At 46.4% G+C, this 17123-nt stretch overlaps 2 protein-coding genes across 2 annotated transcripts; one reads left to right on the forward strand and one right to left on the reverse strand.

Moving 5' to 3' along the window:
- Positions 1 to 276: 276 nt before the first annotated feature.
- Positions 277 to 2279, forward strand: wdr74 (WD repeat domain 74). Its single transcript, XM_069722659.1, has 2 exons — positions 277 to 1006; positions 1606 to 2279. The coding sequence occupies exons 1-2, from the start codon at positions 401 to 403 to the stop codon at positions 2119 to 2121; spliced, it is 1122 nt and encodes a 373-aa protein (XP_069578760.1). The 5' UTR covers positions 277 to 400; the 3' UTR covers positions 2122 to 2279.
- Positions 2280 to 2530: 251 nt separating this feature from the next.
- Positions 2531 to 17021, reverse strand: LOC138635264 (arf-GAP with coiled-coil, ANK repeat and PH domain-containing protein 2). Its single transcript, XM_069722658.1, has 21 exons — positions 16651 to 17021; positions 16500 to 16557; positions 14809 to 14928; positions 14406 to 14459; positions 13924 to 13982; positions 13172 to 13355; positions 13053 to 13097; positions 12586 to 12681; positions 12430 to 12504; positions 12145 to 12248; positions 12019 to 12070; positions 8188 to 8288; positions 7992 to 8103; positions 7223 to 7416; positions 7083 to 7152; positions 6600 to 6694; positions 6109 to 6334; positions 5641 to 5750; positions 5454 to 5564; positions 3937 to 3998; positions 2531 to 3846 (listed from the first exon to the last, which is right to left on the reverse strand). Exons 1-21 carry the CDS (start codon positions 16701 to 16703, stop codon positions 3644 to 3646), a joined length of 2184 nt encoding a protein of 727 aa, XP_069578759.1. The 5' UTR covers positions 16704 to 17021; the 3' UTR covers positions 2531 to 3643.
- Positions 17022 to 17123: the final 102 nt, after the last annotated feature.

A 17123-nucleotide genomic window follows, 5' to 3' on the forward strand; every position in this document is an offset into this window, starting at 1 on the left:
CGCATGCGCAAAGAACCGGGCGCTTCGCAGTGACGTAACAACACTTTCGTATTCACTTTTACCATTTAATTTTATTGTATTTAATTTTATTAAATTCTATATATATATTTTACGATTACTATAAACACACACTACCAGGTCGAATGTTATTGATCATTTTATTATATATTAATTGATGGGAACTTGTTTGTCTGGTTCTTCGTTTTCCCGCCAATCTGCTGTTTCACTTCCGGTCCGGTAGGTGGCGTAAAACCGTTCTCTGCACCGCCGTCGAAGAAGAGTGACGTTTTCTCCTCGCGACGCAGTTTACAGAGGAACCACGCGTGTTCTCTGGACCAGGACCCGAAGCCGTCTGAGTCCACTTCAGTGTCCGCTGTTCGGTGGACTGGAACCGGGTGAGATGGGGGACCGGAGCCGGCTGTGCTCCGTGTGGCTGGGCTCGGAGACCGGCATCCTGAAGGGGGTCAGTCTGTCCCGGAAACAGGCCTTCAACTTCTGCAACACGAGCCAGCTCAGCCGCGAGCAGGAGGTGCGCGCGCTGTGCTGGGGCGACCCGGCGGAGAGCGAGCTGCTGGTGGGGTCGGTGGACGGAACCGTGAAGACCTTCAGCACCGAGAAGGGCACCTTTACAGAGAGCCGTCGCTGCGGGGACCCCGGCGACGGCTGCTTCAGCGGGCTGGCGGCGCTGAGCGGCTCGCTGGTCACCTGCACGGAGTGCGGGACGCTGCGGGTGTGGCGGGAGGACCGCAGCGAGCCCGTTACGGAGCTCAACGCGGGGAAGAGCGTGTGCAGGATGCGGCAGAGCCCGGTGCACCGGAACAAGGTTGCCACCGGCGGGAAGGAGAACGGACTGAAGATCTGGGACCTGGAGAGACCGGAGACGCCGGTATTCACCGCCAAGAACCTGCGGGACGACTGGCTGGACCTCCGGCGGCCGCACTGGGTCCGCGACATGGCTTTCATCCCGGACTCCGACAAGGTCGTCACCTGCACGAGTTACCACCAGGTACGCAGGTCCAGCACGCAGTCCGTCCAAAAAAGATGCGTTTATCCGAAGTGACGTCATATAGACTAATATAGAACCCAAAGAACGCATCTGCCTTCAAAATAAGAGCTTTACATGCTTTTAAATCACATTCATTCAACACTGAAACTAAGTTCAGTCTCTTCCAGCTGGAAGTGGAGACAACTCATCCAACATGTTCCTCGGTCCATCACAAGAACACATTTCCCACAAACCCCGTCACTTCCTGTTGTAGCTTAGCTAGCAGCAGTTTGTTTTGATGGTGAGAGGAGAGGGGGCGGAGCCTAATGATGGGAAATGAACGGTTATTGTTGGTAATAAAGTCTTTTTTTTATTTTGAAAGGAGACTTGATGTCATACTTTCAGCAGTTTCTGTTCATGATGTTTTTTGCAGAAATTTAGCAAAATTAAAAGCTCGCACAAATCTTGCTGAGATTAATTGAATGAGTTTCTTGCTGATTTTCTGGATGGAGTTTGTGTAAATAAAAATATGAAAGGAGAAACCCAATTAAAGCAATAATATTCAGACAGGAACTTGTAACCTGCGTCTCTAATAAACTTGTTTTTGAACAATCCCTCAGGTCCACGTCTTCGACCCCTCGTCCCCTCGGCGGCGTCCCGTCTTGGAGGCGGAGTTCGGCGAGTACCCGCTCACCGCGCTGTCGCTGCCAGCCGCAGGCAGCACGGTGACGGTGGGGAACACGCAGGGTCAGCTGGGCCTGCTGGACCTGAGGGGGAGGGGGCTGGTGTGCGGTTGCCTGAAGGGTTTGGCGGGCGGGGTGCGGGCGCTGCAGTGTCACCCCTCCCGGCCGCTGGTGGCGTCCTGCGGCCTTGACCGCTTCCTCCGTGTCCACAGCCTGGATGACCGCTCGCTGCAGCACAAAGTCTACCTGAAGTCACGGCTCAACTGCCTCCTGCTGGCCAGCCGGGAATTGCAGGAGGGGGGCGGGGCTGAGAAGGAGGGTGGGGCTCAGGAGGTGAAAGAGGAGGATGAAGACGAGGTGTGGGATGCCATGGAGCAGGTGCAGGAAGACAAACCAAAAAGGAAAACCACAGAAGAACAACAGACGCAGAAGAGGAAGAAGGGTGGAGACTGAGAGGTGTTCAAGGTGCAACCGGCACGTGGGACATTTGGACTTCAGACTGAAACAGCAGCTCCATGATCAGATTTCTTCTTCTGACATCTTTAACAGTTTGTTCTTTTATAACTGTAATTATATGTGAAATTAAAGGAGTCTCTTCTTCCTGTTATGGATCATCTAACTGATCACTCATATTTATTATCAGACCGACACCTCGGACTTCCTGTTTCCTTCACGTGACAGGAATTAACGGAAGAATATTTAAATATTATGTTCCTGTTAATTTTAACACGCAGCTCAAAAACTTTGTCACATAAAGTGATGAGAGAAATATTGTGAGAATTTGGTAAATTAGTCTGAAGATTTTAGTTGTAGTGCCCCCTAGCGGTCTCTATGACTCCTCTCACTCCAACCGGTCATGCTCCGCCCACCTCTGAGCCTGGTTCTGTTAACAGATGCTCCGCCCACCTCTGAGCCTGGTTCTGTTAACAGAGGCTCCGCCCACCTCTGATCCTGGTTCTGTCGGAGGTTTCTTCCTGTTAAAGGGAGTTTTTCTTCTCTCTGTTGGAGGTTTTTCTCCCTTAAAGAGGAGTTTTTTTCCTCCTAGCTTATGTGGGAATTGTTGAATTGTTGGTTTCTCTGTATAATGTTGTAAAGTTCTGCTGTAAAGACTTTAATGCGTTAAGTGCCATGAAATAACCTGTGTTGTGATTTGGCGCTATAGAAATAAAATTGAATTGAATTGAAAAATTAAGAATATCAACGAACGAACAGGAAGTCGTCGGTCCGGTCGGTGGTTGGAAGGATGAAAGGTTTCCAACCATCAACCATCAGTAACAGGTCACGGAGACGGGAAGTGATGTCACAGCCGCTATGCTTCAGAGTTCACACAAACATTTACAACAGAAAACAAACAGGTTTAAAACCTGAAACGGACAGACAGCGTTCATCAACAATCTAAACTCTGATCCTCTGCTGCTTGCTACTTCCTGTCAGAAGGGATTGTGGGAGTTTTCCCCGCTGTGACTGGCGGAGGTCCAACCTGATCTTCTGTTACTTTAGTTACAGGGAGTCGACCTGTCAGCCCTGCGGCTCGAGCTAATCACGTGACAATTTCCTGTTTTCTACAGTGTATGAAACACATCCAGCAGTGGGCGCCAGACCTCAACTACTGCTGCAGAAAACTAACGTCAGACTTTATGTGACGTTGTTTTAAAGTTCAAATGAGTAATGAAGGAAACGATCGTCCCATTAATAATGATGAAGACGAAGGTGAGCGTTCTGTAACAGAAGAACTCTACTGGCCTGAATATAAGATGATTGTCCTCCAACAACAGGACACTCGGAGGAGACACTCGAGACACAACCTGTAAAGTTTCCCTGAGATCCTGCTAATCAGAAGAAGAACAGACTTCCTGCGATGTCATCACGTGGTTTTTCAACCTCTATAAAATCTCGTGTTATTAAACAAACCAAACTAGAATATTAATACAGCTGTTAGTCAAACTAACTAGTGTTAAAATGTCCCTTAGAGCTGTTACCGTGGTAACTGGATGCTTCCTGTCACTCTGACATCCTCTGAACACTGTGTTGGCTCTTCATCGCCTTCTTCATCGCCCCCTTCCCCACTCTCTCCCCTCCCCCCTCCCCGGCTGAACTGCCTCCGGCTGAGTCTCTCCGGGTCGTGTGACGCCATGTTGCTGAAGTCCCGGAAGATGTCCTGGAACGTCTCGTCGTCTCCTGAGGAACCAGAGTCACACGTTAGCACAGTCAACGGGTCGGTGGTGAGTTCATTGCTCACATAAAAAAATCTGACAAATAAAGACTGACCTGCAGCTCCGAAGACTCCCTCCGAATCTCTCATCTCCTCATTCATCCTGGCCATCCGCAGCCTGACGCATCAATCACAATATCAATAATGATGTCAATCAGATCAATCATGATATCAGTAATGATTTCAGTCAGGCCTGAACGTACCTGTACGTACCTGAACGTACCTGTACGTACCTGAATGTGCCTGCAGGAACCTGAACGTACCTGAATGTACCTGTACGTACCTGAACGTACCTGAATGTGCCTGCAGGAACCTGAATGTACCTGTACGTACCTGAACGTACCTGAATGTGCCTGCAGGAACCTGAATGTACCTGTACGTACCTGAACGTACCTGAATGTGCCTGCAGGAACCTGAATGTACCTGAATGTACCTGTACGTACCTGAACGTACCTGAATGTACCTGAATGTGCCTGCAGGAACCTGAACGTACCTGTACGTACCTGAACGTACCTGAATGTACCTGTACGTACCTGAATGTGCCTGCAGGAACCTGAATGTACCTGAATGTACCTGTACGTACCTGAACGTACCTGAATGTACCTGAATGTACCTGTACGTACCTGAACGTACCTGAATGTACCTGTACGTACCTGAACGTACCTGAACGTACCTGAATGTACCTGTACGTACCTGAACGTACCTGTACGTACCTGAACGTGCCTGTACGTACCTGAACGTGCCTGAACGTACCTGAACGTGCCTGAACGTACCTGAACGTACCGAACGTACCTGAAGGTACCTGTACGTACAGGAACCTGAATGTACCTGTACATACCTGAATGTACTGTACCTGAACGTACCTGAACGTACCTGTACGTACCTGAATGTGCCTGCAGGAACCTGAATGTACCTGAATGTACATTCAGGTACCTGAACGTACCTGAATGTACCTGTACGTACCTGAACGTACCTGAATGTGCCTGCAGGAACCTGAACGTACCTGTACGTACCTGAACGTACCTGAATGTACCTGTACGTACCTGAATGTGCCTGCAGGAGCCTGAATGTACCTGAATGTACCTGTACGTACCTGAACGTACCTGAATGTACCTGAATGTGCCTGCAGGAACCTGAATGTACCTGAATGTACCTGAATGTACCTGAACGTACCTGTACGTACCTGAATGTGCCTGCAGGAACCTGAATGTACCTGAATGTACCTGTACGTACCTGAACGTACCTGAATGTACCTGAATGTACCTGAATGTACCTGTACGTACCTGAACGTACCTGAACGTACCTGAATGTACCTGTACGTACCTGAACGTACCTGTACGTACCTGAACGTGCCTGAACGTACCTGAAGGTACCTGTACGTACAGGAACCTGAATGTACCTGTACATACCTGAATGTACTGTACCTGTACGTACCTGAACGTACCTGTACGTACCTGAATGTGCCTGCAGGAACCTGAACGTACCTGTACGTACCTGAACGTACCTGTACGTACTTGTATTTACCTGTACAGGTAGGCATTTTACAAACACTCCGTTGTCAGCAGCAACTCACAGTGTGACGATGTCAGCGTGGGCTGTTTCCACAGCGATGGCCAACGGGTCCTGTCCTCTCTCATCCGCAGCGTACTGATTGGCTCCTCTCTTCAGCAGCAGACACACCTGCCTGTGGAGGGCAATGAAAATCAGCGGTGTTGGTTGGTGTTGATGCTTGGTGTTAACAGGTGAGTGTGTGTCGTTACCCGGTGTGTCCAGCAGTGGCGGCAGCGTGCAGCGCTCCGTGTCCATGCAAGTCTCGGTGGTTGACGTTAGCTCCATTCTGCAGGAGGAACTCGCAGGCCAACAGCGACCCCTGCAGGCCACACCGAGAAACAACAGGGAGGACAAGAACGCATCAACTACAACCACCATCAGGTCACTGTGAACTACAACCAGGTCACATTTCCGTCTATAATTTTCATCATAGCAGCATCTCTATGACTACACATATATATCTATAACTATGTTTCTCAGATTTGACCAGCAGACAAAAACAGCATCATAGACCATAACGTGTCTGTGGTGGGTTGATAGTTATTGATCATCAATAACAGACCATAATGTGTCTGGTGGGTTGATAGTTATTGATAATCAATAACAGACCATAATGTGTCTGGTGGGTTGATAGAGTTGTTGATAATCAATAACAGACTGGTTGTATTTTTTTATACCCCGACAGCAGCTCCAATCAGCGCCGTGCGTCCCTCCTGCTCGCCGATGCTCCCGTTTACCTCCGCCCCCTCTGCTAAAGCTGCTGCCATGGCAACCAGGTCTCCCGCCAATGAGGCCCGAAACAGACTTCGCTGACCATGGCACTTCTGAGCTCCATCTGAGCTGCTGCTCCGCACGAATCTCTTCTCCACGTACTTCTGTTTGATCCACGTCTCCTTCTCAGCTCTAAAGGAGGACAAACACAAGCATCAGTCAACGAGACAGTCAATTAGCTCATCACTTCATTATTAAAATCATCACTGATAAACGTCCTCTGATTGGTTGGATCTTCGCTGATAAACATCCCCTGATTGGTTGGAGCTACGCTGATAAACATCCTCTGATTGGTTGGAGCTTCACTGATAAACGTCCTCTGATTGGTTGGAGCTTCACTGATAAACATCCTCTGATTGGTTGGAGCTTCACTGACACAAATATCACGTGATCATACCGAAGACTGTCGGGTCGAGGTTTCACTCCTCTTTCCTCTGAACACCTGGACTCATAGATCTGGTTCATCACATCATTACCCAGAACACACAGCAGCTGGAGGAGGAGGAGGAAGATGAAGAGGAGGAGGAAAAGGAGGAGGAGAAAGTGGAAGATGAGGAAGAAGATTAAAATATAAAATAAAGACTGAACAGTTTTAAAACTTTTAAATGTGTTATTCAACCTTGTGAGGATGTTTGTTTCTCTGCCTTGTTGTTGTTTGTTTTGTGAGGATGTTTGTTGTCTCTATCTTGTTGTTTGTTTTGTGAGGATGTTTGTTTCTCTGCCTTGTTGTTGTTTGTTTTGTGTGGATGTTTGTCATCTTCACCTTGTTGTTGTTTGTTTTGTGAGGATGTTTGTTGTCTCTACCTTGTTGTTGTTTGTTTTGTTTGGATGTTTGTTGTCTCTATCTTGTTTGTTTTGTGAGGATGTTTGTTGTCTCTACCTTCAGCTGTTCGGCCTCCCATGAGTCCAGAGTGAGCGATCTGACCTTGGACAGGTGAACCCCGAGGCTCCTGTAACCATGACGACATCTTATTACTTCCATTGACGGACAGACAGATGTTCCTGGGGGTTAAAGGTCACCTGTGGATGCCGGAGCACTCGATGCACATGGTGACGCCCAGGTTGATGGAGGCCCAGCGGGGGTCCTCCTCCCCACAGTCACAGCACCGCTGGTTCCCGGGACCCCTCATGGCCACGCCCAATGCTGCTGGCTTCGGAGTGGGGGGGCCCGAAGAGGTGTCCCCGCCACACAGGAGAGGAGGGGGCTCTTTAGGCTGTGGGCAGCAATGGCACACATACATGAAAAAACAAGAAAATAGGTATTTATTTCAGAAACATCAGCACCAGCAACAGTTAGACAGCTTAGAGCAATTTATTACATACAAACATAATGTAGAAGTAAAATATTACATGTTAGCTCAACATCATAAATAGCTAAATTACTTGATGTTAGGTTATTAAATGTCATTAAAGTAAAGTGAGCTAAATGCTTGATAAATACAATGTACCACTAAAATATCACCTGTTAATTCCAGGTAATATACAGTTAACTACACATTAAAATGGATGCGCTAAGCGCTGAGCTAAAAGTCATGAATAATAGGATAATGTAAAAGATGTGATCGTCAGACGTTCTTTGGTAGAACGTGGAACATTATTGTTCTAGAAGGTAGAACATTACTGTTCTAGAACATAGAACGTTATTGTTCTAGAACGTGGAACGTTCTTGTTCTAGAAGGTAGAACGTTATTGTTCTAGAACGTGGAACATTGTTCTAGAACATGGAACGTTATTGTTCTAGAACATTGTGTAGTCCACTCAGATGTCCTGGTGTCGATTGAGGACCTGCCTGGCTCAGTGGACCGTCGGCTCCCTCTCTGTAGGCCAGGTCGATACTGCCCTGCACGGCGCTCAGCCACGACTGCTTCAGCAGCTCCGAGTCAGCCTGCAGGGCACAGCACCTGAGGCAAACCCAGTTCATCACATCAGAGGACAGGACGGTTCTGAACGGTTCAAGAGGACAGGACGGTTCTGAAAGGTCTTACTTCTGGACAGAGAGCAGCTCAAAACAGAAGCGCCGGTCGATGTGCTCCAGAGATTTGACAGCACACAGTCGGAGGTCGTGGAACAGAACTGAGACCTCCTCCTGCACAACCAGAACCCAACACGTTACTACAGTTTGAACCTTCAGAGACACCATGACAACATCCTCAGACATCAGATGGAGCGACCGACCCGTACCAAGCCTCCAGAGGTTCTGGTTCTTACAGCTCCACTGGTCTCAGAGGACTCATTTTACCTCTAAAGTCCAACTCGGAAAATCTAAATACATACACAAATATATATATATATATATATTTACATATATACGTAAATATAAAAATATCTAAAAATATATACATATACATTAGATACAGATACAGTTATACATTTACTTGCATTTGATTGTGTGAAATAAGTTTTTGATCCCGTAGCAGAACATGACTCAGTACTTGGTGCGGAAAGCGTTGTTGGCGAGGTCAGAGGTCAGAGGTCAGACGTTTCTGGTAGTTGGTCTCCAGGTTTGAACATCTCAGGAGGGATGTTGTTCACTCCTCTTTGCAGATCCTCCAAATCCTTCAGGTTTCCAGGCTGTTGCTCGGCAACAGGAAGCTTCAGCTCCCTCCACAGATGTTCTCTGGGATGAAGGTCCGGAGACCGGCTCGACCTCTCCGTGACCTTCATGTGCTTCTTGAGCCGCTCCTTTGTTGCCTCGTCATATGTTTTGGGTCATTGTGGTGCTGAAGACCGTCCACGACCCGTCTTCAGTGTCCCGGCTGAGGGAAGGAGGTTGTCTCCCAAGATGTCCCCGTACGCGGCCCCGTCCGTCCTCCTGTCGATGCGGTGAAGTCGTCCTGTCCCCTCAGCAGAGAAACACCCCCAAAGCAGAATGTCTCCACCTCCATGTTGGACGGTGGGACGGTGTTCTCGGGTTCTGGTCAGCGTTTCTCTTCCTCCAAACACGGCGAGTCCAGTTGATGTCAAAGAGCTGGATGTTGTTCTCCTCTGACCACATCACCTCCTCCAAGCCTTCACTGAATCCTTCAGGTGTTCGTTGGTAAACTTCAGACGGGTCTGTCCATTGATCTTCTTCAGCCGGGGGACCTCGCAGCGCTGCAGGATTTTAATCCATGACGGCGTCATGTGTTACCGATGGTTTCCATGGTGACTGTGGTCCCAGCTGTCTGGAGATCATGAACAAGTTCCGCCGTGTAGTTCTGGGCTGATTCCTCACCTTCCTCATGATCATCGATGCCCCAGACCGAGGAGATCCAGACCGAGGAGATGCAGACCGAGGAGATCCAGACCGAGGAGATCCAGACCGAGGAGATGCAGACCGAGGAGATCCAGACCGAGGAGATCCAGACCGAGGAGATACAGACCGAGGAGATACAGACCGAGGAGATCCAGACCGAGGAGATCCAGATCGAGGAGATGCAGACCGAGACAGTTAACCAGTTGAGACGGGCGTCTTTTATACGGGTAACGAGTCAGGACGGGTGTCTTTTATACAGGTCACGAGTCAGGATGGGTGTCTTTTATACAGGTAACGAGTTGAGACGGGTGTCTTCTATACGGGTAACGAGTTGAGACGGGTGTCTTCTATACGGGTAACGAGTTGAGACGGGCGTCTTTTATACGGGTAACAAGTTGAGACGGGTGTCTTCTATACGGGTAACGAGTTGAGACGGGCGTCTTTTATACAGGTAACCAGTTGAGACGGGTGTCTTTTATACAGGTAACGTCTCGAGACAGGTGTCTTTTATACGGGTAACCAGTTGAGACGGGTGTCTTTTATACAGGTAACCAGTTGAGACGGGTGTCTTTTATACATTTGACCAGTTGAGACGGTTGTCTTCGAAACGGGTAACGAGTCGAGATGGGTGTCTTCTATACAGGTAACCAGTTGAGACGGGCGTCTTTTATTCTGAGTCCTTTCTTAAAGCGAGAGGACGATTCTAACCAACTGTGGGAGACAGAATTCTTGCTGGTTGGTCGGAGATCAAATACTTATTTCACAATCAAATGCAAATCTGTATGTATATATTTATAAATATATATATATATATACAAAATCAGCAAGAGATCAAATAATGATTTCCTTTGCTGTATATATACAGTGGGTACGGAAAGTATTCAGACCCCTTTAAATGTTTCACTTTGTTTCATTGCAGCCATTTGCTAAAATCATAAAAGTTCATTTTATTTCTCATTAATGTACACTCAGCACCCCATCTTGACAGAAAAAAAACAGAAATGTAGAAATTTGTGCAAATTTATTAAAAAAGAAAAACTGAAATATCACATGGTCATAAGTATTCAGACCCTTTGCTCAGTATTGAGTAGAAGCACCCTTTTGAGCTCGTACAGCCATGAGTCTTCTTGGGAATGATGCAACAAGCTTTTCACACCTGGATTTGGGGATCTTCTGCCATTCTTCCTTGCAGATCCTCTCCAGTTCCGTCAGGTTGGATGGTGAACGTTGGTGGACAGCCATTTTCAGGTCTCTCCAGAGATGCTCCATTGGGTTTAGGTCAGGGCTCTGGCTGGCCCGGTCAAGAATGGTCACAGAGTTGTTCCGAAGCCACTCCTTTGTTATTTTAGCTGTGTGCTTAGGGTCGTTGTCTTGTTGGAAGGTGAACCTTCGGCCCAGTCTGAGGTCCAGAGCACTCTGGAAGAGGTTTTCTTGCATTCATCTTTCCTTCAATTGCAACCAGTCGTCCTGTCCCTGCAGCTGAAAAACACCCCCATAGCATGATGCTGCCACCACCATGTTTCACTGTTGGGATTGTATTGGGCAGGTGATGAGCAGTGCCTGGTTTTCTCCACACATACCGCTTAGAATTAACGCCAAAAAGTTCAATCTTGGTCTCATCAGACCAGAGAATCTTATTTCTCATAGTCTGGGAGTCCTTCATGTGTTTTTTGGCAAACTCTATGCGGGCTTTCATATGTCTTGCACTGAGGAGAGGCTTCCGTCGGGCCACTCTGCCATAAAGCCCCGACTGGTGGAGGGCTGCAATGATAGTTGACTTTGTGGAACTTTCTCCCATCTCCCTACTGCATCTCTGGAGCTCAGCCACAGTGATCTTTGGGTTCTTCTTTACCTCTCTCACCAAGGCTCTTCTCCCACGATGGCTCAGTTTGGCTGGACGGCCAGGTCTGGGAAGAGTTCTGGTCGTCCCAAACTTCTTCCATTTAAGGATTATGGAGGCCACTGTGCTCTTAGGAACCTTGAGTGCTGCAGACATTATTTTGTAACCTTGGCCAGATCTGTGCCTTGCCACAATTCTGTCTCTGAGCTCCTTGGACAGTTCCTTCGACCTCATGATTCTCATTTGCTCTGACATGCACTGTGAGCTGTAAGGTCTTATATAGACAGGTGTGTGCCTTTCCTAATCAAGTCCAATCAGTTTAATTAAACACAGCTGGACTCCAATGAAGGAGTAGAACCATCTCAAGGAGGATCAGAAGAAATGGACAGCATGTGAGTTAAATATGAGTGTCACAGCAAAGGGTCTGAATACTTATGACCATGTGATATTTCAGTTTTTCTTTTTTAATAAATTTGCACAAATTTCTACATTTCTGTTTTTTTCTGTCAGGATGGGGTGCTGAGTGTACATTAATGAGAAATAAAATGAACTTTTATGATTTTAGCAAATGGCTGCAATGAAAAATGTAAAGGGGTCTGAATACTTTCCGTACCCACTGTATAAATATATATAGACATATATATGTCAGTATATAAATATATGTGTCTATATATAAATGTGTGGGTTGTATATATGAATAAATAAATACATTAGATCTGACCACCAGGTGTTGGTTCCTACCTTGTGAGACTTCCTGTAGATGAGCTGGTTGTCTCTGATGGTGAACCAGCATCTGAAACACGTTACAGAGTGTTTAAACATACGTGTTATCATGAACCACGTGATGAAGATGAACTGTGTCGGCACCTTTTCCAGGTTTTGGATCTCTTCCTGGAGCGCTTGAACAGGTATCCCTGGATGATGTAATCACTCCCAGGACACGGGCTGACCATGGGTTCACCTGAAGCATCCTGAACACACACACACACACACACACACACACACACACACACACACACACACACACACACACACACGAATGAGCCCCTGGCAGACAGGTGTGTGACAGATGTGTGTGTGACAGATGTGTGTGACAGATGTGTGTGTGACAGATGTGTGTGACAGGTGTGTGTGACAGGTGTGGAGTCTCACTCTCTGCTGGACCAGCAGGTGTTGGTTCTCCAGGTCTTTCCTCTGAGCTGCACAATCGGCTGACAGCTGAGACAGCTGAGGACAGACACAAGGAGAACGGTCAGTCCACAGTCGCTCATATGGGTTAGAGAAGGGTCAGGGGTCAGAGGTCAGGACCTGTGCTGCCATCATCTTCATGGTGGGTTCCAGGTCTCTGAGCAGGTCGAAGCCTTGGTGGAAGAAGGTGAACTGAGCGTGGACGAAGGAGAACACCTAAGGGGGGACGGGAGTCAGTTACCACGGTAATGCCTCCACGGCAGGTCACAGGGTCAATAAGTTCAGAGTGTTCCTGAACGCAGCACGGTGATGCACATGGAGGGATAATAAGTTCAGAGTTTCCCTGGGCTGCGTTCAGGAGCACTCTGAACTTCCTGATTCCCCCTTCTCTTCATCAACATCATCATGGTGGTCCATAATGCTCTAATGAATGGATCCTAAACTGAAAGTTGTTATTCATTCATTCAAGGTGCGTTCACAATGCTCCAACTGTTTAACATCTCCTTTAACTGTTCTAAAGCGTTGAACGATTACTTTAAACATTATCACGCCATGTTTCAGTCTGTGAGGTGAAAAGTTGAACTCACAGAGTTTAAGACATCGATCTTCTGCTGAGTCTTGAACGTGTTGAGCTGAGAAACAAACACAGAATAATAAAATGAGGAAGCGTTCACACGTTCTGCCTCCTGGTGGTCACGTGTCGTACCTGCAGGCAGTAATCCAGAGCGAAGTGCTGGTAGCACTTGCGTGTAGCGAGCAGCAGGTGGCTCGCCCGCTCGCCGTCACCGGCTTTGTGTTGGGACACCTGAGCGCTCTTCAGCGCCGCCATCTCCAGATCCTCTCCGATCCGGATGAACTCCCTCCTGGTGTCGGCCAGCTGGGGCAGGAACCTCGGAGACACAAACCACCATCACAAACCTGCCAGCCAATCAGAGAGCAGCATGTCTGCACAGTTCATGAAACACCAGGAAGGAGATCTAAAACAAGGCACAGATTGTCATCGTCCCTGATGGAGCTGAAGACGTCATGATAACTGGTATTATTATTATTATGTCTTATTATTACAAATTATATTATTATTGTTGTTGTTATTATTATATATTATTTTTACAATATAAATATTATATATTATTACACATTATACTATTATGAAGTATTATTATTATCATATATTATTATTACTGTTGTTATATATTATTATGTATTATTATTATTAAATATTATTATGTGTTATTATTTTGTATCAGGTTCAGGCAGCATGCTGCAGTCTGACATCACACACAGCTTCAGGTTTAGTCTCCAGGAAGTGATTAGGGTTAACGAGGTGATGGGTTAACGAGGTGATGGGTTAACGTGGTGATGGGTTAACGTGGTGATGGGTTAACGAGGTGGTGGGTTAACGAGGTGATGGGTTAACGTGGTGATGGGTTAACGAGGTTAACGAGGTGATGAACTCACTGGGAGCATAGGTTGGTGAGCTGCTGGCTGATGGCTCTCTGTGTCTGATCGAACAGCATCTGAGGACAAAGACAAGAATAATCTACCTGATCAATACTTCTCCAGGAGGACTGATGGATGTTCTGAGTTACAACATCGCCTCCATCAGGTCACACTGTGAACTACAACACTGCCTCCATCAGGTCAGATTTTAAATGACAGCACTCTCAATAATTTAGTAACATTTTGAAGCAGATGATAAAGACAGTTTCAGGTGAACCTGGGAACTTCTGTCTTTTACAATATAACTGAATAATTATCCTGAATGTGTCTCCACTGTGAGACATTCTGTTGTGGACAAAACAAAACAATTTACAGACACCGTGTTGTAGTCTGGGAGACTCTGATGGTGTTATTTCACTGTGGTGTTACTAAACAAACATTCAATCATTTGTTGACTCTTTGAGGTTACAACACGGAGAGCCGGATGTGTGTGGACTCACAGTGTGGAAGCTGACCATCTCCTGCAGGCCAAGGTTGAACTGGTTCAGGCAGGTCTGAGGGGAAGGAAACAGGAAGTTAGAGACATTTCACAGGAAAATATCACAACAGAAGGCGCCGGTCAAACGGCCCACCGAGCAACTGTGACATTACGACGGCGCTCAAAACCATCCAGAGTTTACACAACAAACCATATTCACTTTGGATTTGATGAGAGAAGTTGAATGGGAGTCTATGGAGCCGGAGGCTTTTTGGAGCCGACCTCTAGTGGCACTCGCTGGTATTGCAGCTGAAGACACTTCTGGATCAGAACCATTTTACAGACCTGAAGCTACAAACTCTTTTATATCCAGTCTGTGACGATACCTTTTAGATTATTACTATTGCCATCATTTAGCAGCGTACCGTGATGACGGCGTCCCTCCTGTGGTATGAAGAAAGTTCAGCCAGACCATTCAGGAACAGCTGATTGGCTGCACTATACGCTTGTCCCGCCTCCACCATCTTCCCACATAGCTTCATCACCTGATTGGTTAGAGACAGAGATGACAAACCAATGAATGCTCCGCACAGATTTCATCCACTCACAGTAATAGTAGTATCAGTATTAGTAGTAGTATCAGAAGTAGTAGTATCAGTAGTAGTAATATCAGTAGTAGTAGTATCAGTAGTAGTAATATCAGTAGTAGTATCAGTAGCAGTAGTAGTAATAGTAGTATCAGTAGTAGTGTCAGTAGTACTAGTAGTAGTATCAGTAGTAGTAGTAGTAGTAGTAGTAGTAGTAGTATCAGTAGTAGTAGTAGTAGTAGTAATAGTAGTAGTAGTAGTAGTATCAGTAGTACCAGTCTGTTGTGGCCAGTGCTTTGTACTTCGCTGTGGTCTGCTGGGGGAGCAGCATTGGAGCCAGAGACACCAACAGACTTAACAAACTGGTTAAGAAGGCCGGCTCCATCATCGGCTACAAACTAGATAGTCTGGAAAAGGTGGTGGAGAGGAGGACGCTGAACAAACTATTATCCATATTGGATAATCCTGACCACCCTCTCCACCACCTGCTGCAGGGACAGAGAAGGACGTTCTCCAAAAGATTCCTCCAGCTCTGCTGTCACAAGGACAGATACAGGAGATCATTCCTGATACAGGAGATCATTCCAGATACAGGAGATCATTCCAGATACAGGAGATCATTCCAGATACAGGAGATCATTCCTGATACAGGAGATCATTCCAGATACAGGAGATCATTCCAGATACAGGAGATCATTCCAGATACAGGAGATCATTCCAGATACAGGAGATCATTCCAGATACAGGAGATCATTCCCGATACAGGAGATCATTCCTGATACAGGAGATCATTCCTGCCCACTGCAATAAGACTGTACAATAACTCACCTCTTGCAAAATCCATCACAGTACAATAACACTGTTGACTGTGTTTCTTGGTTTGTTTGTATATAATATATATAGATATATACTGTACTGTATGTATATATATATATATATATATATATATATATATATATGTTGACTGTGTTTCTTGGTTTGTTTGTATATAATATATATATAGATATATAATGTACTGTATATACTGTGCATTTTATATTTTTTACTGCTATTTACTGCTATTTTATTGCTTTTCTATTATTCTATTCTATTCTATTATTTTATTATATTATTTATATTATTATCTTATTGCTTCTGTATGCTGCTGTAGCGAAAAAAAATTCCCCTTGGGGATTAATAAAGTAAATACCTACCTACCTACCTAGTAGTAGTAGTAGTAGTAGTAGTATCAGTATCAGTAGTAGTAGTAGTAGTAGTAGTATCAGTAGTAGTATCGGTGGTAGTAGTAGTATCAGTATCAGTAGTAGTATCTGTAGTAGTATCAGTAGTAGTGTCAGTATCAGTAGTAGTAGTAGTAGTAGTAGTAGTACCAGTAGTAGTATCAGTATCAGTAGTAGTAGTAGTATCAGTTGTAGTATCAGTATCAGTAGTAGTATCTGTAGTAGTATCAGTAGTAGTGTCAGTATCAGTAGTAGTAGTACCAGTATCAGTAGTAGTAGTAGTAGTAGTATTGTTTGTAGTACATGTACCTTGTCGAGTTGTGTCTCCAGCAGAGAAACATCCTCCTCAAACTGATCCAGATTCAGTCTGAAACAAAGAAACGTCATCAGGACTTCTGCACATGCTCAGTTTGGAGGGAGGTAGGGAGGTGGAGGTGCAGGTGGAGGTGTGTGTGCTCACCTGAACTCAGGAGAGTCTATGACACACTCCTCAAAGTCCAGCAGGGAGTCCATGACGTCAGACAGTCCTCCTGTTCACGTCACTGAGGGCAGCTGTTGATCAAGTTCATTGAAGCCTCTTCATCCTGACTCGTCTGCAGTTAGCCCGTTAGCTCAGCTTCTCTCTGATGTTTCTTCTTCAACTCTGCACAAACCGGGAAAAAAATGGTTCCACGCGCCTAGTCGAAGTTTTTACATTGGGCGGATGGACTCGGCCGCGTGCACGCGCTCCCGCCTGCCCGCATGTCTGCTCGGTTTGGATAAAAGAGTAAATGAACGGTGTTTGTGGCGGTTTCAGTCCGACAGCTGTCTGTACATCCTGCTGTTGTTGTACCTGTTGCTAACCGACAGCTTCCGCCCAACATCCGGTTTGTCTGGGTCAGACAACCAGCCTGCCTGCGGCGCCACCCGGCGGCCTGGGGTGGAGCAGACCAG

Source organism: Brachyistius frenatus, unplaced genomic scaffold (genome assembly GCF_029030835.1).
Source record: "Brachyistius frenatus isolate BFR_SWC_R1_liver_20210118 unplaced genomic scaffold, ASM2903083v1 Contig_299, whole genome shotgun sequence".
NCBI lineage: Eukaryota > Metazoa > Chordata > Actinopteri > Embiotocidae > Brachyistius > Brachyistius frenatus.